Source organism: Sinohyriopsis cumingii, chromosome 4 (assembly GCF_028554795.1).
Source record: "Sinohyriopsis cumingii isolate HCF-2022 chromosome 4, ASM2855479v2, whole genome shotgun sequence".
Classification (NCBI taxonomy): Eukaryota; Metazoa; Mollusca; class Bivalvia; order Unionida; family Unionidae; genus Sinohyriopsis; species Sinohyriopsis cumingii.
The window spans coordinates 22,468,054-22,493,263 of NC_142964.1; the positions used below are offsets into that span (position 1 = coordinate 22,468,054).

Genomic DNA, 25,210 nt, shown 5'->3' on the forward strand with positions numbered 1-25,210 from the left:
CTCCCATAATACTTAAGTTAATGACATACATGTATTTTAAGGAAAACATATTTGCTGGTAAAATGTGACCTTCACCTATTCCCCTAGTGTTATTATTTGAACGCGATGGTTTTTCATCGTTGAAGACATAAAGACATTGCAGTCAAGCAGTTCCACTTTTACCCTTATTTACCTCAGAGGATCCCCAAGCAGCACATTTTTCAGAGTGTCATAGACTACCACTCTGCACACGATCCATTTATCATTTCCGACCAGGAGTAGAGCCAATATTCTGCAAAAGATATCATTAGTTTCGTATTAGGGAACGTTATGACCGTCCTGAAACCCGTACATTCTGAGCCGAAATGACCCTGATTTATATTAGGCGAAAGGTCAATGGAGGTCAAGACATTTGGTACACACAGGTAAACTAATATGTAATGATTTTATTACCTCATAAACATTACATACACTTTTTTTGTTGTTTAAGAATAACAGAACGAACACATGATTTCAGCGTCTCTGCTTGGACGGTTGCAACGCCGCTGCTTAATGCCATTGTTTTCTTTGCATGTGAATTTGTTTCATTTAGGGCGCTAATTGTAGTCTTAACCTTCTATAAGTACAAAAGGGGGAGGGGGATTCCTGCGAAACGACAGATCAGTTGGTTAATTAAATGTAGCCTACTTTTGGGATAATTTCTGCTACCAATGCATGCCATATTAACTCATTTCTATTTACGTAATAAAACAAATTCTTATACGTTTGCATCATAAATAAGATTGGTATTTGTTTTAACTTTGGATGCAGAAGTTGTTGTACTCTGTTGCGCATTACCAGTCCTTGTGTGGCTTACATGCACCTCGCTACACATTGTCTATTTATGACCATGGGCGTCTGCTGGGTGGAGAGGGGGAGGGGTCAGTTGCTCCCCCGTTCCCACCCGCTTTGTAAATATCCCTTTGATTTTGGCTTTGCCCTCCCACTCAACCACAAGCCCGAAGTGAAAAGAGACTGACGTCTATTTTATACTGGTCTACCCATGTCGGCCTGAGATTAACCAAATGGACTACACAGACCTAAGAAAGAATGTAATGGCGATCAGAAAGTTAACATTGAATGCCCAGAAGGATTTTGTCAGTTTGGATGCGTCGCTTAAGAAATGATCGTACTATTGGAAAATGAATTAGTAACACATATACCCCTATAAGAAACCAAAACTTGATGCAGGTTTGCTTTCTGATTAATTTGCCGAAATTGTATTGTCTGAAAATATCATTAATGCTAAATGTGTCTCCATCACGTTTTTGCTCAAATCGGTGGAACAGTTTTTGTCAAAAATTTAAATTAACAATATTTAATCTTACGTGGTTTATAAAGACAAATATGAATCGTAATTGTTTTTAAAAAGTCGATAAAAAAACGTAGTTTTCATCGAGGCAGTACCAACAATTATTAAAAGACTTGAATAAAGTTTTAGTTCCAATAATAATAATAAGAAGAAGAAGAAGAAGAAAGAGACATGTTTTGCTGTTGATGTTAAAAATGAAATAACTGCGTTGTAAGGCCCCGAGAGAGCATGTGCGAAAGAAAAATATAGCTCAAGTGGCACGCACTAATTCTTATATTTAAAATTTGCCCAGGGCACAAAAATCATGCATGCCTTTGTGCTTATTCCTTACTCTTCAAGGTATGGGGACTTCAACCGCCGTAGACCTGGCAAATCGAAGTTTCTGGTAGCTTGCTTGTGCACGTGAACAGTGACGGAAATACCTCTGTATTTGGCCTAAATAAATAAATAAATAAATAAATAAATAAATAAATAAATAAATAAATAAATAACTCTCAGTAAAACTGATTACAGAATGGTTAAATAAATAAGGCACTTGTTATTTTAACATCATGAAACGAAATCCCAATGTTCATTTTCCTTTATACAGTCCAAAAACAAAACTTTCAATTCAATCTACAATCCCCACTGAGCAAACCTGCAACGCTATCATTAACTTCAACGCTTTTCTCCATAAAGCGCAACGAGATCTGTAAAACGGATCTAAAGTCGTGTTAAATAAGGCCTGATATATGTTAATGAACACACAGCAGTGAATGAACAAACAGCAATGCATATTAAATGCCTTAATCAAAATCTTAAACGCAAATTTCAACTTCATGTGTACACGTCTGACGTGAAAGCAGTGCATTTAATATTTAACTATACATTATGGTCCATTAATTTCCCTTATAGTGATGATCGTCGTCGTTTTTGATATTGGTGTTGTTGCTGCAGCTGATGTTATTGTCTACAATTTTGAAAAATTACTTTGTACGTTGAATGGAACCTTCCACTTTTGACAATATCCTCAAGTCTGACGTCCTGTACTTCGAAAGAATCTTCACTCGCCCACGTGAGGACCTTCATACCCTGAAAACAAAGTGCAGTAATAATAATAATAATAATATTATTATTATTATTGTCGTTGTTGTTGTTTTTGTTGTTGTTGTTGTTGCGGGGTATTCTTTAGCAGATAATATATTTATACTATATACATTAATTTGTAAATATTTAAGAAAATGTAGGGGTAGATTCTGTGCAGTATTTATTGACTACGAAAAAGCCTTTGATAGGACAGAGAGACTTTTACTGTATCAAAAGTTAGTTAGTGACAATATAAGTGGAAAAATGTTCAGCCATTAGGGCAATGTATAATGATGTAAAAGCATGCGTTGAGTCCAACAATCATATTACCGACGTGTTTAAATGCCCTTCTGGCGTACACCAAGGTTGTGTTTTATCGCCTTTACTATTTTCTTTATTTTTTTTAATACGAATTTAAACCCTTTTTAGCTGAAAAAAAACAAGAGAGTATCGGTTGAAACCTTATAACTATTTGTACTGTTGTATGCAGACGATTTAATTGTCTTTGATGACATTGCTCACCAGTTGCAAAATATGCTCAATAGCTGTATGCATATTCGAAAAATGCAATAGTGATTTCTTTCATGTATATCACTTCCAATGGATACGATGTTCTTTTGTTACGTATTATAACATCTTTATGTACCGCATGATATATGTATATATATATATATATATATATATATATATATATATATATATATATATATATATATATATATATATATAAATAGATAGATGGATAGATATATAGATATAGATATATATATAATGGGCCAGTGGCCTGTATTACCAATAATAATAATAATAATAATAATAATAATAATATTATTATTATTATTATTATTATTATTTGCTGATTGCCAGCACTAAACAGCGGGAATAAATAAAATAGCTATTGTTTGAATATACTATTGAAATTCGAAGAGTTTGTTTATGCAAGGTTATCTCTGCGGTTTAATGTGTGTCTGTGTGTGTGTGTGTGCGTGTGTGTGTGTGTGTGTGTGTGTGTGTGTGTGTGTGTGTGTGTGCAAGCGTGCGTAGGTGGGTGGGTGGGTAAGATCATGCAAGCTGGAAACAATTATGTTTTCAAAGTTGTGTAATCTTTGTTGCACATGCGTATGTAATGAATACGTTTAACCTGATTCCATGCACACAACTTTTGAAAATCATATCATAACCACTAATTATGTGCAGGAAAGGGGTGGGGAGTAGAGTGTGCAAATAAATAAGGGTTTGGCTTTAAGCATTCTAAAAGTAAAGGGTATAATATTGCTTCTGATGATAAGATATGACATTCTGTGTAACAGTAGTAGGAGGGAGTTCTAATCAATATCTATTATGACTTGGAATTTCAGTTGACAGTCACGTGGAAACAAGTCACCCAGGACAGTACTAAAGGCTTTCTTAAGTGGTACGGAGTACTTTATTCCATAGATGTATGATGGCTACAAGAAATAATCACAGATAGCGGAAGAATCATGAAACATTTTAAAAAGGGAAGAACAAGCATGGAAAAGCTATAAATTTATTGGAACTCCAGAAAGCTTTACATACATACATACATACATACATACATACATACATACATACATACATACATACATACATACATACATACATACATACATATACAAATGTATATGATGTCCTTACAAAATTGTTTGCTAAACTCTTACATGAAGCAGGGGTACATGAATTCTGGATGGAAGAACGTGACGCAAACAGCTACAAGAACGACGTTAAAACTCTGCAAATATTAGAGTACCATTACAGATAATATTATGGAATACAATAAGGATAAAGACTTCTTGGTTGTATGCCAACATGGCTATTTTCTTGTTACTCAGTTTGCATAAGTTACAACCGATTGGAGAGAGACATTAACTTATGGCAGGAACATTAACGTAAAAAGTCAGTACATTGTGAGTATCAGAACTCTAGTAACTTGAACTTGGAAAACACAATGATCTATTGATAAATTCAAAATCAGTTTCATGATATAGTAACCATTGTTGAACTAGCACACTTGTAAACTTTTAATCAGCAAGATCATCTCTAAGGACATTCCCTTGCAGACTGAGAAATTCTAAATAAAACTATCTATATTTATCACCTCTAGCACGTTCTTAAATGAATAAAGCGCAAACAAAACAAAAAATACCGACCAACAAAAAAAATCAACTGAATACATGCCAATAACTCTCCATGTGTTCTTAGTCACGTGATGTCATTCGATATTATTCCAGTTATGTTTTTAATACTAATAATTGATTATTTCCCAGCAGGGAAAGCGTCCATAATTTATTAACATATTTCCTCAAAGTAGATTTTATCTTATTTTACCGAATATGGTTTTCATAGAAGCAGCAAAATGTATAATGTACCTCACAACAAAACTGTAAGAGAATGCTGGCAGAGAATATATAGAAATTACGCGTATTGCATTATGCTGCATAGTTTGTTCCTTTTAGACATTGTCATTGATAGCAAACACAGAGACGGAGGGGGCGCTCACAAGTTGTTTTGTACTTTTGAGAGAGTGACGTTTGTAAGGTGAACTTGTTTGTATTTGAAACATGCACAGTGGAGAAAGTGTTGGCATAACTCTATGCTGCTTTGATGTAATGTGGCTAATATTTCTTTGATATTGTACTTGTGGAAATTCTACATGATCTAAGCACACTGCTAACTAAAATGACTGCTCCCTTGTGCGCCAAAAATACGTCTGAATTAGTCAAAAGTACTCTATCTTTAGTAGCTATTAAAATAGGGAAAATTAATTTTGCCAGACTAGACATACAAAATTCTGAAAGTGCAATGAATGAATTACCTAATAAATATAAAATAAAATGTAAAAAAAAGTTTTCGGGTCTTTTTTTACAAGTTACCTCTGAAGTTCAGGAAGTGAAAGTGAGCAAGTGGAGCTAGCAGTTTTTTTAAAAGATGCACATCTAGAGTGGGGCCAAATTGTATACTCTATAACCCATATAACACCCATAAATTACACACCAAATAAAAGTTCTTTGAATAATACCTAAGATATACAAGGTCTTTTGTAAATAGCCAGTTTAACAAGTAAGGAAGCCCCGGGGTAATTCTTTTTCTATAAAATTCCTACCCATGCAAAATACGAAACTATAGAGCGCCACCAGCGAGAGACTAGCGCATTGCAGCAATGATGCAGTCTGTGCATAACGAATACAGTGTTACTAAACAGCGAAAGCGTTTGGTTTTTTTTATGAAAAGAAGTGTGTGCGGATCAGAGCTTTCTCTCATGAAAAGGAATTTCTAAAAGAATTGAGAACCACTTCCCTATCTAAAGTCAGCTACACAAAAAACAGCAAAAATACTCCACAATAGAAAGCACATGTTATTTAGGACAAACATTAATGTCCATTAATTAATCAAAATACACCTGTGACTAAGATACAAAAAGCGTGACACATGTTTGTATCCATTGTTGTAGATTTTATGTTATATGTCAACATGTTTGCCTACCACTGGTCGTCCACTTGACTTACATACGTACTTTTGTATGGAAAGATTTGTTTCACTTGCTTGTGTAAAATGTAGGTAGACTATTCATTTAACCATTCTCTCAATTCAACGTACTTTATTTTCATTTTGTTTTGTTTAATTTGTTCTTTGCAATCCAGTTTAAAGTCAATGCACGACAAGAACTTTTATTTTCAGCAACCTACAACGTAATAAAGAATGATTTAAGATAGCTACTTTTCTAAAAAAAATCCTATATTATTTTTGTAATCATTGTAGATTGACCTTGCAAAATTTACTAGCTCTTAAAGTTAAAATGTAAATTTAGCCAAGTGCGAATCTGTGTATTTACCAACATCAGCTGTGTAATGTATTCCTTCCTCCTAATGAATTGTTCAAGCCAAGTCACTATAATGGTACTGCTCTTTTCGATTTTATGATTATTGAATGTGATTATAAGCATAAATACTTCAAGAAACATTTAACAGTGTCTTTTTATTTTGGCAATCCACCATGTATCAATTTTATTCTCATGAACGTTATTTTGTAACTCAGCTAGCCCAAAACATAGTATATCTTTATACTGAGAGTGTTGCTTTTATGTTCCAGTTATGAAATATATATATTGCCGCTCAGAAAACTTCAGGATTTATGACAATATACGTATGTGCCGTTATTTATGATGTGTAGAAAATTTAAACCATTTTGTATTCACTGTGCTAGATAAGTGTAGATAGTTTTAGATAAAAGTGAAATGAAAATTTCTATGTGATCCGTTATTGTGCATGGAAGAAGATCGTACTAATTTTTAAATTTGCAAGTGTGTTAACACGGCAGTTGTGCTAGAATAATTAGTATATTGATATGGAATTTAAATTTAGCAATCGCTGATTTTCTAAAATTTAACACCGTACTAATTTCAATTTTACAACGGACTTCAGCTCTTATAGTTGCAATTAACTATTATTTTTAGACGGGTGATACAGCATTGTCCAAGAGAGAAAAGTATGAAAAATAACGAAACAAGATTTACTCGAGGCTGTCAAACAGAATAAATAACGTGGCCGCACATACTTTCATATCTACATATGAATGTTAACAATATATGTTTCTCATGAGCGTCGGGATGATCGTGATTGCCTGACTTGAGGTCTAAGTACTGGTAGTCGCCAGTGATCGTCTCCAGACTCCGCGATCTTCTAGCAGCCATCCGTCATTTGTTGGTCATATGCATTTCAAATTGACTATCAGCCATCTCGGGACCAACGTATGAACCATCGCGTTATGACATCAATTATTTTAATTTTATCTGAAGATTCATCACTCCCATAATGGTTTGTCATCTGGGTAGTCATCGCTAGCTATGATATATAAGTTTATATTTTCATTATTTTTTTAATCCCCTCTGAAAAACATGATTAAAGATAAAGACCTATTATATGGGGGTATCGTCGATTTGGTTAAACATGGTTAAACGTAAAGACCTATTATAGAGGCATATCGTCGATTTGCTTAAACATGGTTAAACATAAAGACCTCTTCTGGAGGGGTATAGTCGATTTGTGTCATGTTTACCCCGACCCAGAGTAGCCCAGTTTGAAACATGTATAATCAAGGTAATTCTGACGGGTCATTGTTTGATGTCGAACATTGCCGAAGGCTAGCACTAATCCGTTACGTAAGACTGTTGTGGCTAGAATCGGAAAACCGGATATCGGAGTTGCGAGGCGCCCGATAGCCAGTTGTGATAACTGGCTATCGGGCGCCTCGCAACTCCGATGTCCGGTTTTCCGATTCTAGCCACAACAGTCTTACGTAACGGATTAGTGCTAGTCTTCGGCAATGTTCGGTGATCTAGGTGTCGAAATGTTCCCAGATCAAAAGAAATTGCCTGAAGAAGTGGGAGTGTCCTAACTTCTTTCCCCTGCAAACAGACAGACAGGTTGAACTGGCCGCTAAGACGATTGGACAGGGGCACATCGCCACCCAATCAGAATCGAGATGGGGGGAGACCTTGATTTGGGTAGAATGATATCCCTGCGTTTTCTGGCAAAAGTTAGTTCGCTGAGAGAAATTACCCAGAGAAGAGGTTAGCGTAACTCCGAATAGCCATTCGTTATTGGCGGGAAAATCTTACAGCGGGAAATTCTAAGTACAGAAAGCTTCAAAGGTCAGTAGATATTTGTTCGGTCTTTGTGGAATGCGACTGCATTTTAATTGTAGGTCGTATGTATACTTTATTAGTACTAGAATCGTAGTACGAAGAATTACTTTGTTTTGTTAATATGTTTGCATATTTTGAAGAAATGAGTTGATATTTGTAAAGAATTATATAGCTTGCCAGCCGTCGTAAGAGTTAATATTGTAATTTACTATGTGGGTATTTTATAGTAGACTAACACATATGTTCATATGATTATAGATTTTGCCATTGTTGAATATTTGTAATGTACAGACATGCGTCTGATTTTGTCAGATTGTAGTACGATGAGATTAAATATATATGTGTATATACTGACGTGACGCAATGTAATGATGTCTGTATAACAATTCGCTGATACTGTGTTATTACGCCATTGTTTACCCTGCAAGAAGTGTGTGGGAATTTCGACGTGTATGCATGCGTGGCCGAAACAGTGACAGCTATCTGATGGTTAATTGTCGTTATAGTGTGAGGTGAGGTTCGATAAAACATTTGTTAACGCCTTGTGGTTTTTCACAGGAAGCTTTGAGGGACAGACCAGTTAAAGTTTGGTCCCGTTGTCTCAGATAGAGAGACGGAGGAAAGAAGGGAAGGAGAAGAGGGTGGAGTTGAAGTCTGGGAGCGGAATTGGAGGAGGAGATAATAGAGAGGGAAAGGAGAAGAAAGGAGAAGTTGAAGTCTGGAGCGAAGCTGGAGAAGATAGTAGAGAGGAAACAGAGACAAAGAAGGAGTTAGAGGAACGGAAAGAAGGAAGAATCAGCGGGAAGAAATAGATGAGTAGATGCAAGGACGGGGGAAAATCGAACTCACACTGTAAATCACGGGATGAATTAGGCTGTCACTTGGTCGAGGGAAAGACGAGTGATTGGAAGTTATCGTTTTTAAATTATCACATTTATTAAATTGTTATTGATTGAATTTCATCTTCGTGTTCTCTATAATTTAACCGTCGGCATTGCTGACTGGGGGCTCAGAGCTGTAAATCTACATCATCACTAATTTAACTTTCTAACCTAACGAGCCAGGGTGGAACTTTCAATTTAATTTAATTAAATTATATTGGGAGAACCCCACCCCAATACGACAGAACGTCACAATTTGCTTAAACATGGTTAAGCATAAAGACCTATTTTAGAGGGTATCGTCGATTTGCTTAAACATGGTTAAACAAAAAGACCTATTTTGAGGGGTATCGTCGATTTGGTTAAACACGGTTAAACGTAAAGACCTATTATAGAGGCGTATCGTCGATTTGTTGTTGTTCCTGTCAGAGTCTAAACTGAAAAGCAACTTCGTGAATGTTCATTTCAGTGTAAACACTATTATCTTTGGAAAGCCAATAGGATAATGCTGCGAGGAGGCATCGCAGTGCATTTAAGATTAGATATAACGAGGGCACATATAACCAAAAGTGAAATTGAATCAATTTGACGTGGAAATTGTCTTAAATGGTACAATATTGCTATCGATGGATAGCAATGGGCCACTATCAATCACAATTTTTATATATATCCGCATTGTTTGTTTGTCTGTTTGTTTTCCTGAAGACTTATTAGTGCATGAAGAATATTTGTTTTTATCGACTGAATCTAGGAGATATTTCGTCGCGTGGGTAAAAAACGCAGTATAACAGATTCAAGTGGCAGATTTCTTAGGGTAATGCTAACTGTTTACTATTTAAATTCTGCTGTGTTTTGTATTTTGTATACATTTGCACACAAATATATGAGTAGTAACACAATTCCCTTCTTTTGCACACTCTTGATTGCTTGGAGAACGTCAGCGGCGAAGACAGACATCTGCGTTTTATCTGAATACCACGGGAGGGTTTTTCTTACTTGCATAGGGTATGACTCTTCGCACAGTGGACCACCATTTTACATACCGATCGACTGCGCAATGTTCATCATCATGATGGTCTGGTTTAGTTTTTTGGGTTTAACGCATTTTCACCAATTTATAGGCTACTCGAGACGGTCAGTATATTTGACGGAGGAAGAAACCATGAAAACCCTGGGAAGAAACACTGGCTCAAGGGAAGCTACGTACTTACGTTTGCCGTCTGAGACTCGAACCCATGTGGAAAGAGATGAGATGTCAGTGATCTGTAAGGCGAACGTCTGAAACCACTCACCCCCCCCAAAAAAAATATCATAATGATAATAATGGAAGTATTCCGAAATCCACCTTTTAATTCCGATCGTGATTCCAACCTGAGCCCAGTGTGTTAACCACAACACCACTACCTACATGTATTATAACTTCATTATTTTAACCAATTTGATATTTTATAATCTTATAATTCAAGGGAACATATCTCGACCCGTGTACCATAAACTTTTAAAATATTTTTTAAAAATGAAGAAGAAAAAAAAAGTAAAAAAAACAACGTGAAAAATTGGTGTGAAATGATGACATTCAATACATTGAAAAAGAAATAATTTTGTTATCTAAAGGCTTTTCTCGACCACACTTAGAATGCACCACGTTGGTCGCCTGATTGACATGCCGACCAAGTAGAATGTTTAACGCGAACCTTTAATATTACTGTCCGATCTGGGTAATATATACCGTCATACTGGATTAAACACATGACGACCTATCTTTATGTACGGGGGAGGGGGGGGGGAATTCAATACTATGCATCCAGAAGTTTCAAAGAAAGCAATGCAGACAGTTAGAGAGGTGATCGAAACGTAAAGAAAAATAATTAGAAGGCATAACGTAAAACAGAAAATAATTGTAGATCATATTTGAGACAAAACTGGTACTGAAACAAGGACATTAACTCCTACAAAAACGAAAATTAGGTACAAGTGTTTTACTGTTCAATTTGAGATTGTTGTCCTTAGTGGAAAACCATAATTGATGTTATTTGTGTTTGATTTTAGGTGGTCAGTGTTAATATGTTATTGGAGAAGAAAACGGGCGATCTTTGTAACACCGTAGTTAAAACGATCGAAAAATTTAAGATATACATTTTAAGCTCATTTGAACCCTTTGGCTCTCCCAAAAATGTCAGACGTACGCTAATTTAACATGAATTATTTAGTGTGTGACAGTTATAAGGAGAGAACATATATAGGTCTTACCCGATCATAGATTTAGTCGTGTTCGTCAGTGAAGTTATCATGTAAACAACAGCAAAATAATCAATCCTCCGACGCTACAATATGATGACGTCATTCATTGCGATATAAAGCTGTATTCCGTGAACGTGGAGCGACGTAAATCCAATCAATCAATCAAAGCTGAGTGAATACTGCATTTGACGTCGTATGTGATATGTCCTAATGTTGAATATCCTACTTTTATTGCATAGTCGGTACACTTTGCCAATAATGTGTGCAGTTTCATATTTTTGATATTTTAACATGTGAACATATCACTTTATGTGATTCTGATTGATCTAAATATGCCCATGAAATTATTGTATAGTATTCTCTTTACTGATTGGTTGCGGTCGTGTGAAATCGTTTTAATCCCGCCTTCTGGAATGTTTTGTTGTCAATGAACACTGTGGTCGCCACTTTTTTATTCTCAATATCTACTTCATTAAATTCAAAAAGTTTAAAACACAGCTGCTCGGATCATACTTAGAGTACCACGATCAGAGCACACCTCCCCGATGCTCTGTACCTTACACTGGCTATCCATTCGATCCGGAATCAAGCAAAAAATTTGTTCTCTGTGCTATGTTTCACTGACGGACTCCAATCCAATATACCTATCCGACCTCACCCATGTGTACACACCAACAAGTTGCTTATGCTACTCTTCTGACAATCGTATACTCATTATTCCCACTATGAAAACAAAGTTATATGGACAAAGTTCTTTTGCATACCCGGACACAGCGACGTGGAATGAAGTGCCCACTGAACTTAGGCACAAAGACACAGCGATCCCATTCAAGAGTGCTCTTAAAACTCACTTATTTTGACTGCAAGAACAAACTTAAAAACCTAATAATGTTTCCTACCTTAAATATTTTCAGCATGGTTTTTTTTTTTTTTAATTCCATGGTGTTTTTTGTTGTTTTTTTTGTAATCATATCATTATATATATTTTATATGTTATATGTGATGTCTAATGTTGTAAAGCGCTTAGAGCTTCTAAAGATTAGGCGCTATACAAATTCATCAATATTATTATTATTATTATTATTATTATTATTATATTCACGAAAGGAATTGGGAAAAAAATGGTCTCGTCTGTCTGAATATGGCCAATTTACCACCAGAGGAGCTTGTTATGTCATGTATAACATATAACATGGAAAATGTCTAAAACTCCAATAAAAAAAAAACAACAACAAGTAAAACTAATGGTATTGCTCAGTTCATTATTGCTCAGTTCATAGCAAATGTGTAACTTGGGGTTGGAGGGAACGTGAAGCATGGCTCAGGCTCGCAAAAGCTGGACATTATTCAACGAGTTTCATGAATTCAATATTAAAATCATTGCCAGTCTGAGATTCTCTTTTCAGTGACACAATGATATATTTTACCTTGCTTGAGAAAATATTTTTTCTAGCCTTTTCTTTAAATTTTGACGTAACAATACAGCAAACATACATGGTGAGAGAGAGAGAGAATGATATAATTCTTTACTTTATTTAACAAGCCCACTTTAAACTCACTGAGGAGACTCTTGTCCGTTATAGCATATTAGCGATAGTAGCTATGTAGCATAGGGACCGGGAACGAGACTATAGACGCTAGCTCATTTCGTTCGCTTTTTTGACAAATGTTTGTGGTAGATCTCCTCTCCTTCCCATCGTATGTTTACGGTACACGCTCAGTCTTTCCTTTTGTATCTTGACAAATGTTAAAGGTAAACGCTCATTCCTTCTTTTCGTATTTTCGACAAATGTTTACGGTACACGCTCACTATTTCCTATCGTATTGTGACAAATGTTAACTGTATATGTTCGCTCTTCCTATCGTATTTTGAGAAATGTTAACGGTAAACGTTCGCTATCTCTTCCTATCGAATTTTGACAAATGTTAACAGTATACGTTCGTTCTTCCTATCATATTCTGACAATTGTTAACGATAGAGTTTCCTTCCTTCCTAGCGTATTTCGGTAAATGTTTACGGTAAAAGTTCTCATCTTCCTTTCTTATTTTTGACAAATGTTAACAGCAGACGCTAACTCATTCCTTTCGTGTTTTGTACAAATGTTGATTGAAGACTCTCCCTCTTTCATATTATTTAGGGAACTGATAACTTCATTAGTGTCAAGCGGACCAGAAATTATTTTTATCTAAAGTAAAAATAAAATAGCGAGTGTATTTGATGGTGTTGTGTGAGGGAATGCAAATAAGATAAAGGAAGATTGGCGAAGAAAATTACTGACCTCATCCTAAAAGGTTCGACTGTAAGTGTGGTTGTAAGTTTTATTAGACCAATATCACTTCTCATAGTCTGTTGTTTTTTTTTTTTTTTTTTTTGTTTTTTTTTTTGTTGGTTGGTTGGTTGTTTTTCATTATAGCATTTTGAAGATCAGGGGAAATGTTAAAATGGTCAGTAGACTTCATCCTGTCATTGGAAACTTTGTGACATTTCTTTCTCGTGTTATTGGTGCAAATAAAAGCAACAGGAGAAGTCACATCGTTTATAATGATAGGATGAAGTCTACACATCATTTTAACATTTCTCTAGATCTTCAAAATGCTATAAAGAAACTTGGGAACAACTATATGGCAAAAATTGATCCAATATAATGCATCATTTCCATGATAGTTTATTTAAAAATAGTTTCCATCCCCTATATGTCAGCCGGTCTAGCTCGACATTCTTTTAAATCATGTACTAGAAGTCTATAAATATACAATAGTTTCATGGGCACGATTATTTCGATGGACAGGCAGCTGGATAGACGTGCAGATGGTTAAATGTATTCGTACAAGATAAATAAAAGTATCGCAAAAAGCGTAATCACACTCTCATTCTAAGACATTCCGGTTCTGATGATTTGACCTTTGAACTTGAAACCTGAATATCAATGTATTGTAAGGCACGCTTTAGTCAAGGTGTATATTAGGATAACGTTTAATCGAAATATCTCTATTAATTCAAAGGTTTTAAATCACAATTTGGAAACATATCAAACGATAATAGATCATCAAGTTTTCTTGTGTCCTTGACACTCAAAAATAAGGGTCTTACCAAAGTTCATGACTCTGTGTTGTCAAAATGTATCGTTGTCTTGTTAAAAATTATCCATAGGCTAAAAGACAAAGATCAAACAATGATAAGGTTAACTAAAAATAAAAAGATACTGAAGTTAGTTTTCTCCTCATGTTACAAGAAAGACCGAGCAAGACCCCATTATAACACGTGACAATAATCTGGGTAAAGTGAAAGCAAGATCTAAAGAAATAACCGGGATACAGATAAATGCCACACAATTACGTGTTTTATTGTTTTAACTTTGACTTATAAGCCAAGGACACGACTGCCTGCTACTGTCACGTCAAGATGTATATTTGGGTACAGTTTCGTTATAAGTACTTCCAGATTTTGAAACAACAGAGTCAGGATATGGAAACGGGTCACATAAATGTATTTTTCCCTTCCTGTGACCTTGACCTTTGAGCTCGATAAATGACTTTTGGTAATTATCTCAGTGAAGTTAAATCTAACTTTGTCGTAGTTCACAAAATACAGGCCGGAGACGATGTGTGGCAAAATTGTATCTTCCCTAGCTGTGATCTTAACCGTTAAGGTTAGTGACTGACAAAAGTACGTAACACAACATCGTGTGTGTGTGTGTAGTCAACAAATTACACCTTTCGACTAAACGGCTTACGCTTTTACTAAAGACTCCCATGCAAGTTTGATATCAAAATGGATCATAAGCATAGAACTGGTATACTTTAATAATGGCGCCTAGATAAGCAATTGCAGTTGCACACATAACCCTTAATTTCGAAGTGTTATTCGTGTTTACAGTGAAACCTTACAGTTATCTAGATGTCATAAGTTTTCTTTTCAACAAACTATCACACGTCTTTATGGGTTAGATATGAGGGGGAAATAAAGAGACAGAGAATGTAAAAAATGGCACGATTTTCGTCTGCTCAGACATTGTGCAGGTTTATTAATGACATGTCATGCGTAAGTAAAGACGACTGCAGATAATTATATAATTATAAAATTACTTTTCTCAAGAAAAATGCCAGTAACTTGCCTCTGAAAGAAGAATTTCAGCCGTTTCGATTTCTACCAACTAATAGTCCATTTGGTCAAACGTCAATTCTACAGATCTACAGACAGGCACCATGAAAAGGAGATTGCTGATTGGCCGAAAGAACTGGAACATTTCTAGGTCATTACCCAAACCAAATTTCGACCAATCAACTGTTTTCTCGACATTATCTATTGTATAAATAGACTGAAACAACAACATACGCTTTTCATGAGTTGGTGGAAAGCAGTTGTGACTCGTAGAATACTCAATTTGAATGAAGTTTGGCAACATTTTTCTTGATAAAAGAAATGACGTAGTTTTAGACATATCTGATGGCTTCTTCCACTGGCATGCTAGTGTGTAAATAAAAATTAACTGTTCAAAATACCGGTTACCTAGGACAACTTTTAGATTGCCAGAGCAGATAATAAGAGTCATTTTTCTCGCAACATCTTAGATGTCTGATTAGAGTGTGATAGCTAGGGAACTTTCTGCATATCAAAATGTCAGAGTAAATGCGAACACCATTTCGAAATAGAGACTAGGTGTAAAACTGCTTTCATTGGGGTACCTGTGTGAAAAAAATGAAGTTGTTTCTTTTGCGACATGTTCTAAACTGACTACAAGTGGTAAAGTTAGGTAATGATTATTTATAATTGACGCATGCCAAATGTTATTCGATGTCAAACTTCGACGCTTGTAAAGAGCATCAATGCACTCAGATTTACTCTCAAGGTAGGTGCAAATCTGCATCTACTTAGCCCAGGGACTAATACGTAAAAAAGTTGTACTAGGACTTAGCCCAGGGACTAATACGTAGAAAAGTTGTACTAGGACTTAGCCCAGGGACTAATACGTAGAAAAGTTGTACTAGGACTTAGCCCAGGGACTAATATGTAGAAAGGGGGCTCCGAGTGGCCGAGTGGTCTAAAGCGCTCTCCGTTACGGATCACTGCCATCTCACCTCTGTCTGCATGGGTTCGAGTCTTGGATTCGGCCAATGTGGGTATGTGAGAAAGCTTGCCAGTAGGGTCGGTGGTTCTTTCCGGGAATTTCCCGGGTTTTTCCTCCACCACTAATACTGGCCGCCATGTATAGCCTATCGTGTGCTGAAAAATGGCGTTAAACCCTACAACAACAACAACAATACGTAGAAAAGTTGTACTAGGCCTTGACAATTTTTACCTAGTCAGGACGAATGGTTTTCCTGAGCCCTGAATACATATAACGGGTAAACATTTAGCAAATATCCTCCTGGCTTGAAAAGCTAAGAGGTTAACAGACAAAACATTAACTGCTAGTCTGACAGACAAACAATCAGATGGGCTACATGGTAATAAAAAAAGCGGGTGCCGACAAGAAAATTAAGTCCATGTTCCCAAATGAGTTCCAACATGTGTCACTCGGTCTTAATCATGAACAGGCCGAAATTGTAATGCGCCCACTTGTCATGGATCACAAAGACACTGTGTATGCATTGCAGACATTTGTCATGGATCACAAAGACACTGTATGCATTGCAGACATTTGTCATGGATCACAAAGACACTGTATGCATTGCAGACATCTGTCATGGATCACAAAGATACTGTGTATGCACTGCAGACATTTGTCATGGATCACAAAGACACTGTGTATGCATTGCAGACATTTGTCATGGATCACAAAGACACTGTGTATGCATTGCCGACATTTGTCATGGATCACAAAGACACTGTATGCATTGCAGACATCTGTCATGGATCACAAAGATACTGTGTATGCACTGCAGACATTTGTCATGGATCACAAAGACACTGTGTATGCATTGCAGACATTTGTCATGGATCACAAAGACACTGTGTATGCATTGCCGACATTTGTCATGGATCACAAAGACACTGTGTATGCATTGCAGACATTTGTGTAACATAAATCAAGATGCAGCTGGAAAAAAAGAAATGAATGTGAGAAGATTTAAATATACATTTCCTCTACATGTGCCACTAGTATGTAGTGCAATTAATTCACAGATGGAACTATAAGAGTCTTATACCTAGGAAACGACCACATACATAATAGAACATAGCTTATACAGTTTATTATATCAAATTTTCTCACAAATACACATACATATCATTATAAAATAGAAATATAATACACATGCGTCACTCGAAGTAAGTGATATATTATTCATTTGTGGTTAATCTCTCCCTTGAAACCAAGCAAGTATCTGCGTGCCGTTTCTAGTGTGTGTGTGTGTGTGTGTGTGTGTGTTTGTTGCAGGTTTTGAGAACAAAAGTGAAGTATACATATGTATGTAAAATGGATTTGGGGTCAAATAATGGAGTAACTATTGGAATTAAAAGGGGAATCCAAATATATACCTGCAAAGGATGAAAGCTCCTTGTTGATTACATCCCGGCCTTCTTTAGTACAACCCAGCCTTGTCAAATACAACTCAACCTTGCCAAATACAACGCAGCCTTGTTAAATACAACCCAGCCTTGTTAAGTACAACCCAGCCTTGTTAAATACAACCCAGCCTTGTTTAGTACAAACCCAGCCTTGTTAAGTACAACCCAGCCTTGCCAAATACAACTCATCCTTGTCAAATACAACGCTGCTTTGTTAAGTACAACCCAGCCTTGCCAAATACAACCCAGCCTTGCTAAATACAACCCAGCCTTGTTTAGTACAAACCCAGCCTTGCCAAATACAACTCATCCTTGTCAAATACAACGCTGCCTTAAGTACAAGCCAGCCTTGCCAAATACAAGCCAGCAACAAGCCAGCCTTGCCAAATACAAGCCAGCCTTGTTTAGTGCAAACCCAGCCTTGACATGCTTTTGAGATACACATGCGAACTTCCTACACGTAAAGGATAAGCGAGCTCCGTGATTACAACTGTTCAAAATGACGCCTAATCTCGTTTTTATTTTTTGTTAAATTATTTATTTGATACTTAGGCTAAAATGATACGTACAAATAAAACTGCCAAAGGAAGTAAAGGCTAAAATGAGACGAATTAAAACTGCCACTGGAAGTAAATAACATCGTTGCTTATGTATTATGATCAGCGATGTGATTGGTGTAGTTGACATAAAGACGATTTGAATAAGATTATGTAAAAGCATGATTGATCCGATCCCAGCAGTGACCAAGACACCCCTGTATAAACGTAATTTTGGGAATTCTCAACAATGACCAATAAGATACTGTATAAACGTGGGTGTGACTGGGCGCTCTGTCAATAACGACCAGTAAGATTCTGTATAAACATGGAGTGTGGTTTTGACGCTCTATCAGGAGCTATCAACAGCTAGCGAACAAGAAATAAAGTTTTGTTGATGAATAAAATCGAACACCGCGACCATCTGTTTCCCATCTTGCTTTAGTTCATATACAATGACTATACTTGGTTGCCATCTACGTTGAGCTATTAATAAACCTCTGTTATGCTTTGAATGAAAAAGTGACACCGCACAACTATAATCAAGGTCGCCCAAACGGATATCCAATGAACGTGGAAACCGGCAAAACACAGCCGGGATAATTATATGCAAGAAGCAATCCGCTGCTGTGTCTGTACTTTCGTCTGGTTAATCATTAAATGCTACCTCACTTTCAGTACTGTACACATAACACAAATAACACAACGTAGTTCAAAACATTTCGTCGCTTCTACAAGCTAGGGATGCTAATGCTGGTCTTTGTGACGGCAGACAAGGACTGGCACGTGCGAATGGTGAATGACATAATCGCTGACGCTGCCAAGGAAGGTCCTCCGGATCATGCCTATCCCCCGGGCTCCGACCACTATCACATCTGCTTGCTTTTCCTTTCCTACCTTCACAATTGTATGCCCCGGATCACCGTTGATTCGGATTATTTCACTGACTTCTAGCTGCAATATGCAGGGAGGATTTTTGAATAATATATATTTAAAATTGCACATTTCAAGTTGACATTGCAATTATCACACAAGCATATATTTCTTGTATGAAGCAAATCTCTCTCTCTCTCTCTCTCTCTCTCTCTCTCTCTCTCTCTCTCTCTCTCTCTATATATATATATATATATATATATATATATATATATATATATATATATATATATATATATATATATATATATATATATATATATATATATGTATATATATAAGGCATCCATGCAAATTAAGACTGACTGGCTGCCAGTTAATTAGGGCTCCAGTAATTTGTCGGGTTCATAGGTGTTATAGATCAGATATATCTCGATATCTGCTGGCAATGACAGGTGTAATTAGCAACGAACTGGTACACGATTGAAGGGAAACAAGAGGCATGGAAAATGTATCCCTTATGAAGCAAAAAATATGATGAGAAAGTCTCGTGTGTGTGTGTGTGTGTGTGTGAATTTTAACATAGCTCTAACCAAATAGGCCACCGAAGCGGTGAGAAAGACGAATGTAGTAATATATATATATATATATATATATATATATATATATATATATATATATATATATATATATATATATATATATATATATATATATATATATATATATATATATATATATATAAGGATATGGGTTTGCGCGTGCAGGCAAGGCGATGAATGTCCTTTACCTGCGGGTTCGAATCTCGTCAAGTACGAATTAAAAAAAATCACTAACCAGTATGATAGTACTTTTTGTATTAAATATTAATTCTGTCAGGTATTATCAAGCATTCTCCAGTAGAATCCAGTGATAGCACTTTGTTCTGTTTGGCAATGCGAGTGTGCCATCTACGCGCGAGTCCATATACCACCGACTTTGAAGCATCATTTTTTGGTGATGTGTTCTTAGTCGTGATTGAATATTGACTGGTGTGTGCAGGGAAGGTGATGGGTACCGTTTACCCGCAGACCTGGGTTCGAATATATATATATATATATATATATATATATATATATAAACACACACACACACACACACACAACAGGTTAGAGAATATATATTTCCGTACTGACGAAACGATGTCTAATATCAAAGCTGCATAAAATGATATATCAGACCTCTACAGCAATGTGACATTTCTCAGCAATAAACGTAATCATAGCCACGTCCGGTATAACATACCTCTACACATAGCCCTGCCACACCCTACCTACCTCCAATGTTACCCCCTACCCATCCTACTATCTGCCTCTAATCATAGGCGACGCACCCTACCTCCTGCGAAAATTAAATCAGACCCGACCTATCTGGTTCCAATCAAAGCTCCGACCCACCACACCTACTTCCAATAATTGCCCTGACCCACCCTATTTAACCCTGACTCAATCCCGACTCACCATATCTATATTCAAACATAGCCCGAACTATTCTATCTCCAAATTTAGCTAAGGAATGTATCAAATTTCAAGCGCTATTAAGCATGCCAATTTTTAAATCCTTCCCATTACGCGCTAAGATATCGAGTATAACCTCTTTCTTTTCAGAGACAGAGAGAGAGAGAGATGACCTGTAGCGAGTCAACTTCTTCTTTTAGCTTGCTTAGTAACGCAGAGATGCGCTGCTCCTCCTCTTGTATGACCCGCAGTATATGTGTCGCATTGCCAGCCATCACTGAAGAAGCTGTAACAAAAACAAGACATCCAAGTAGTATCGATTTCACTCAGTTGTATCCCATGCAGCTGTATGTCACAAGATTCTGGAAGACAAAAAAACAACAACTTTCGATTATATTTGTAATCAAAGCTAACAAAAAGGCCAGCAAAATAAGTGTAATTCATGGTCAGACTTTGATACTGAAACCAACTTATCAGTAATATATCAGTAACATGTATAGAAGGTATTTTATCAATGAATGTTGTGAATAATAATAATAATAATAATAATAATAATATAAATACTACTGTTATTATTAGTAGCAGCAGTAGTAGCAGTTTCGTCGTCGTTGACGTTGGGATCGTCATCACAATCATAATCAGTTTCGTTGTCGTTATTGTACTATTTTGTGTTCCTCTTTCTCTTTTACGTTTAATTTTGTTCTGATTTCCTTGTTCACTGTATAGACCTATTACACATACCCGAAATGATGATTGAAGAATATTGCTGGGAAAAGAGAATATAAACCTTATCTCCCTGACGGTGTGCATTCTCTTTGTACCTTATATAGACCTAGGCACAGAGTATTCCACATACCTGGACTGCTGGCTGAGGAATTGTCTCGGGGAGTAGACAATGTACACTTTATCTCCATGATTGTGAAATATTTCTTTGCACCCTGTATGGACAGATACTCTGTTACACATACCTGGATTATGGATTGAGGAATATTCCGGAGAGTAGACAATGTAAACTTTATTTCCCGGACGGTGAACATTCTCCTTGTACCCTATAAGAAACATAGAAGGATTTAGCTTTTGTATTCCACAGCTAAGCTTTTCATTATTCTTGTGTGTGTGTGTGTGTGTTTCAGACAGAGACCGACAGACAGACAGAGAAACGAAAAAAGGAGAGAGAACTGCTAAAATCGTGAGTTAACTTTACCATATTTGATTATTCGATCACGAGAAAACTTGTTTAGCGAATGTCATTTACCTTTAAAATATTGTACTCATTAAGGCTGCTCATCCTTCTGATCTCATTCAATGACCTCCACCCACCTTATCCCCATCTCGGCCCCGTCCTACTACACTACCCAACAGGCTCGAGATGCATCCCGTAATCTTGGACATTTCTTTTTAAAAAGTGTACTTTATTTCAAAACGTGTCTTCAAATTTTATGGATTTAATCCTAGTTAACCTTTAATTTTATTTTGTGTACGTTCTTGGACTATCAAAACTTATCATAGTCAGGACAGTGCTGATATGCCAGTATCATACATACATAATACACAAATACGCATACATACATACATACATACATACATACATACATACAGACAAACAGACAGACAGACATGCATGCATGCATGCATACATACATACATACATACATACATACATACATGCACAAATACGCATACATACATACATACATGCATACATATATACACACATGAACAAATACACATACATACATACATACATACATGCACAAATACGCATACATACATACATACATACATACATACATACATACATACATATTTACATACATACATATATACATACATACATGCATACATACACACATGCACACCATGCACAAATACACATACATACATGCATACATACATACATACATGCATGCATACATACATGCACAAATACACATACATACATACATACATACATACATACATACATACATACATACACACACATAGTGTTATATGTCAATAGTGTGTGCCTTATTTTTGTCCGTAACTGAGGGTTGATTTGCGTGTGATTTGGATTTTTAATGTAGCTTTACCGACCGCTCCGGTGTCCTAGTGGTTAGAGCGTCCGCTTCGGATGCGGGAGGTCGTGGGTTCGATCCCCGGCCGAGTCATACCAAAGACTTATAAAAACGGTACTAACAGCTGCCTCGCTTGGCGCTCAGCATTAAGAGATTAGTGTTAGGACTGGTCCGCCTGGTGTCAGGATAATGTGACTGGGTGGGACATTATGCTACATGTCTGCGGCATGATGCCCCATTGCTCGACATCACTATAAACAGCCACACTGCAGACATCGTAGCGATATGACTGAAAAAATGTTAAAGCTACGTTAAAAATCCAAATCACGAACACGCATGAGAAGAGGCGCATCATTTATTTCAAAGCGCATGGGCAAAGTCAACAAGCCCCGACAAGGAGAGGAACACATAACACACAATGTGGTATTTACGTCACGGACAATCAAACGTGATAAGGTTTGGGCGAAACTGTTGAACTTTGGTGCTAAATTTTATCGCAAATGTTGTTCAGTCATGTTTATATCAATGTGGCAAAAGATCACTCGGAACGTTTGAGTGCCCTTTATACAAACAAACAGCGTCAGCATTGTGCAGGGAAAAACATCTTCCCAATGTCTTTTCTTCCTTCTTCCTTTTCCCCTTCCATCTATTTATTTATAACCATTACCGATACCGTTCAGAGAGAGAGAGAGAGAGTATGGGAAACGGGATGAATTGTAAATCTAAACACTTCTTAGCCTTCTGCTAAATGTACACATCGACATTCACGAGTAGTCACGTGGTCTTTGATACTGTCCTGTTAACGGACACGCGTAACACTGCACGCACAAGCTGTATGCAAGCATGTACACACACGCACGGCCAAAAACAAGGTTCCCGATTCATATTCAGCACGATTACAAATTTTTTTTTTCTTTGTTTTTTTGTTTTTGTTTTACATCAGATAATATCAATGAGGAAAATACCAAACTGACTTCAAAAATTGTTATTAATTTCGTGAGATATTTAAATATCGATTTTAGAGAGAGAAAAATAAAACCAAAATGTATTGTAAATCTATCTTTCATATATGCACTGAGTGAATTTTCATCACAAGTAAACGTGGGTTTCTTGGAGATTAGTTTCTTAAGGACAAGAACTATGACGAGAATTCAGACCCTTTTCTTAAATTGAGTTCCCTGACTTTGTCAAAAGAAAAGCATGGGAAGGTAGTATTGTTTTCTAAGATAGCTGAATCTAGAACGGTAAGAAAAATGCACACCACCCAACCCCCACCCCTCTCCAGCTTAGACTGTCTGAAGAAGCTTGCAACCCAAAATTTATGATGCCAGTTCTTCAAGTCCAAATACATGAAACCAATAAATAAAAGACTTTTCAGACATTTCCGTTTGAAAATAAAAGTTTCAGAAACGAGTCGATATGATTTTATAGGATATAATTTCATGATATGTAGCAAAAATTCAACTGTCTTTGTAGATGGCTACTAGTTTGACTGCACAATAAATACAAACTGACGAATACGCTAATCTTGAATCATTAAGAATACTACAGCAACTGGTAACATTGTATCGACATGTCATATATATTCAATTGTTAAACCAAACTCTGCCCTTCACCACCACGTTTCTAAGTTAACAAGTATTACCACCAGTGGATATATATATATATATATATATATATATATATATATATATATATATATATATATATATATATATATATATACATACACACACACATACATACATGCATACACACACACATACACACGCATACATACATACATACATACATACATACATACATGCAGACACATACATACACATACATACATACATGCACACACACACGCATACATACATACACATACATACATACATATATGCATGCATGCATATACATGCATGCTGAACATTACAAGGAATATTCAATTGGTGAGCAAACGATAAGATATATAGAGAAGTATGAGAGAGAGAGAGAGGGATCTCACATTTTAGCGCATATTCTGAGTGTTCACTTCCATCCATTCCTATCACGGCAACTGTTTGTATTCCCTCCTTTTCAGCCATCTTGGCAGCAAATGCTTGATATTAAATCAAGACACGTGCTCCATACGGGAGTCGGTGTGAATAAACATATCACGTTTGAACTGTCCCGTATTCGCTTTAGTTTGCTGATAACGAGCCTGTAAGCAAATCCCGTGTTAATGCACAATTCGATCTACCGATTCTTGCAAGATGGGTAGCATTAAAGGATTTTTGGTGACAATAACAAATTAATAAAATAAAAAGTGTGTGTGTGTGTGTGTGTGTGTGTGAGAGAGAGAGAGAGAGAATGACAATTATATTTTGAATTAGTCCCTCGCCCTCTCCACCGCTGATTATGTGAATGACCGATGCACTACCTTGGACAGTCCTGGGGGGTGGGGGTGAGCGACTGGTTGCTGGACGATATGAGAAGAGACTTTCATGTTCAAACAGCAATTTTGTTTAACCTCAGTCTCGACATACAGGGTGTTGTTGACCGTTGACAGTTTGAAAACAGAACAACCACGAGAA

At 36.4% G+C, this 25,210-nt stretch overlaps 2 protein-coding genes across 2 annotated transcripts in view; both read right to left on the reverse strand.

Annotated features, from left to right (window-relative positions):
- LOC149800802 (serine/threonine-protein kinase 17A-like) overlaps nt 1-11,682 on the reverse strand; it is a 34,994-nt gene extending 23,312 nt beyond the window's left edge. Inside the window, exons 1-4 of the mRNA XM_089956742.1 lie at nt 11,189-11,682; nt 2,300-2,401; nt 1,662-1,765; nt 173-271 (exon numbers count right to left, since the gene is read on the reverse strand). Coding sequence (XP_089812868.1) covers nt 173-271; nt 1,662-1,765; nt 2,300-2,398 — 302 coding nt within the window. The 5' untranslated portion in view covers nt 2,399-2,401; nt 11,189-11,682. The remainder of the gene's footprint in view (nt 1-172; nt 272-1,661; nt 1,766-2,299; nt 2,402-11,188) is intronic.
- A 5,676-nt stretch (nt 11,683-17,358) lies between these two features.
- Nucleotides 17,359-24,819, reverse strand: LOC149800803 (uncharacterized). The gene is made up of 4 exons (XM_089954795.1): nt 24,643-24,819; nt 21,564-21,644; nt 20,769-20,881; nt 17,359-19,180 (listed from the first exon to the last, which is right to left on the reverse strand). The coding sequence occupies exons 1-4, from the start codon at nt 24,719-24,721 to the stop codon at nt 18,974-18,976; spliced, it is 480 nt and encodes a 159-aa protein (XP_089810921.1). The 5' UTR covers nt 24,722-24,819; the 3' UTR covers nt 17,359-18,973.
- Nucleotides 24,820-25,210: the final 391 nt, after the last annotated feature.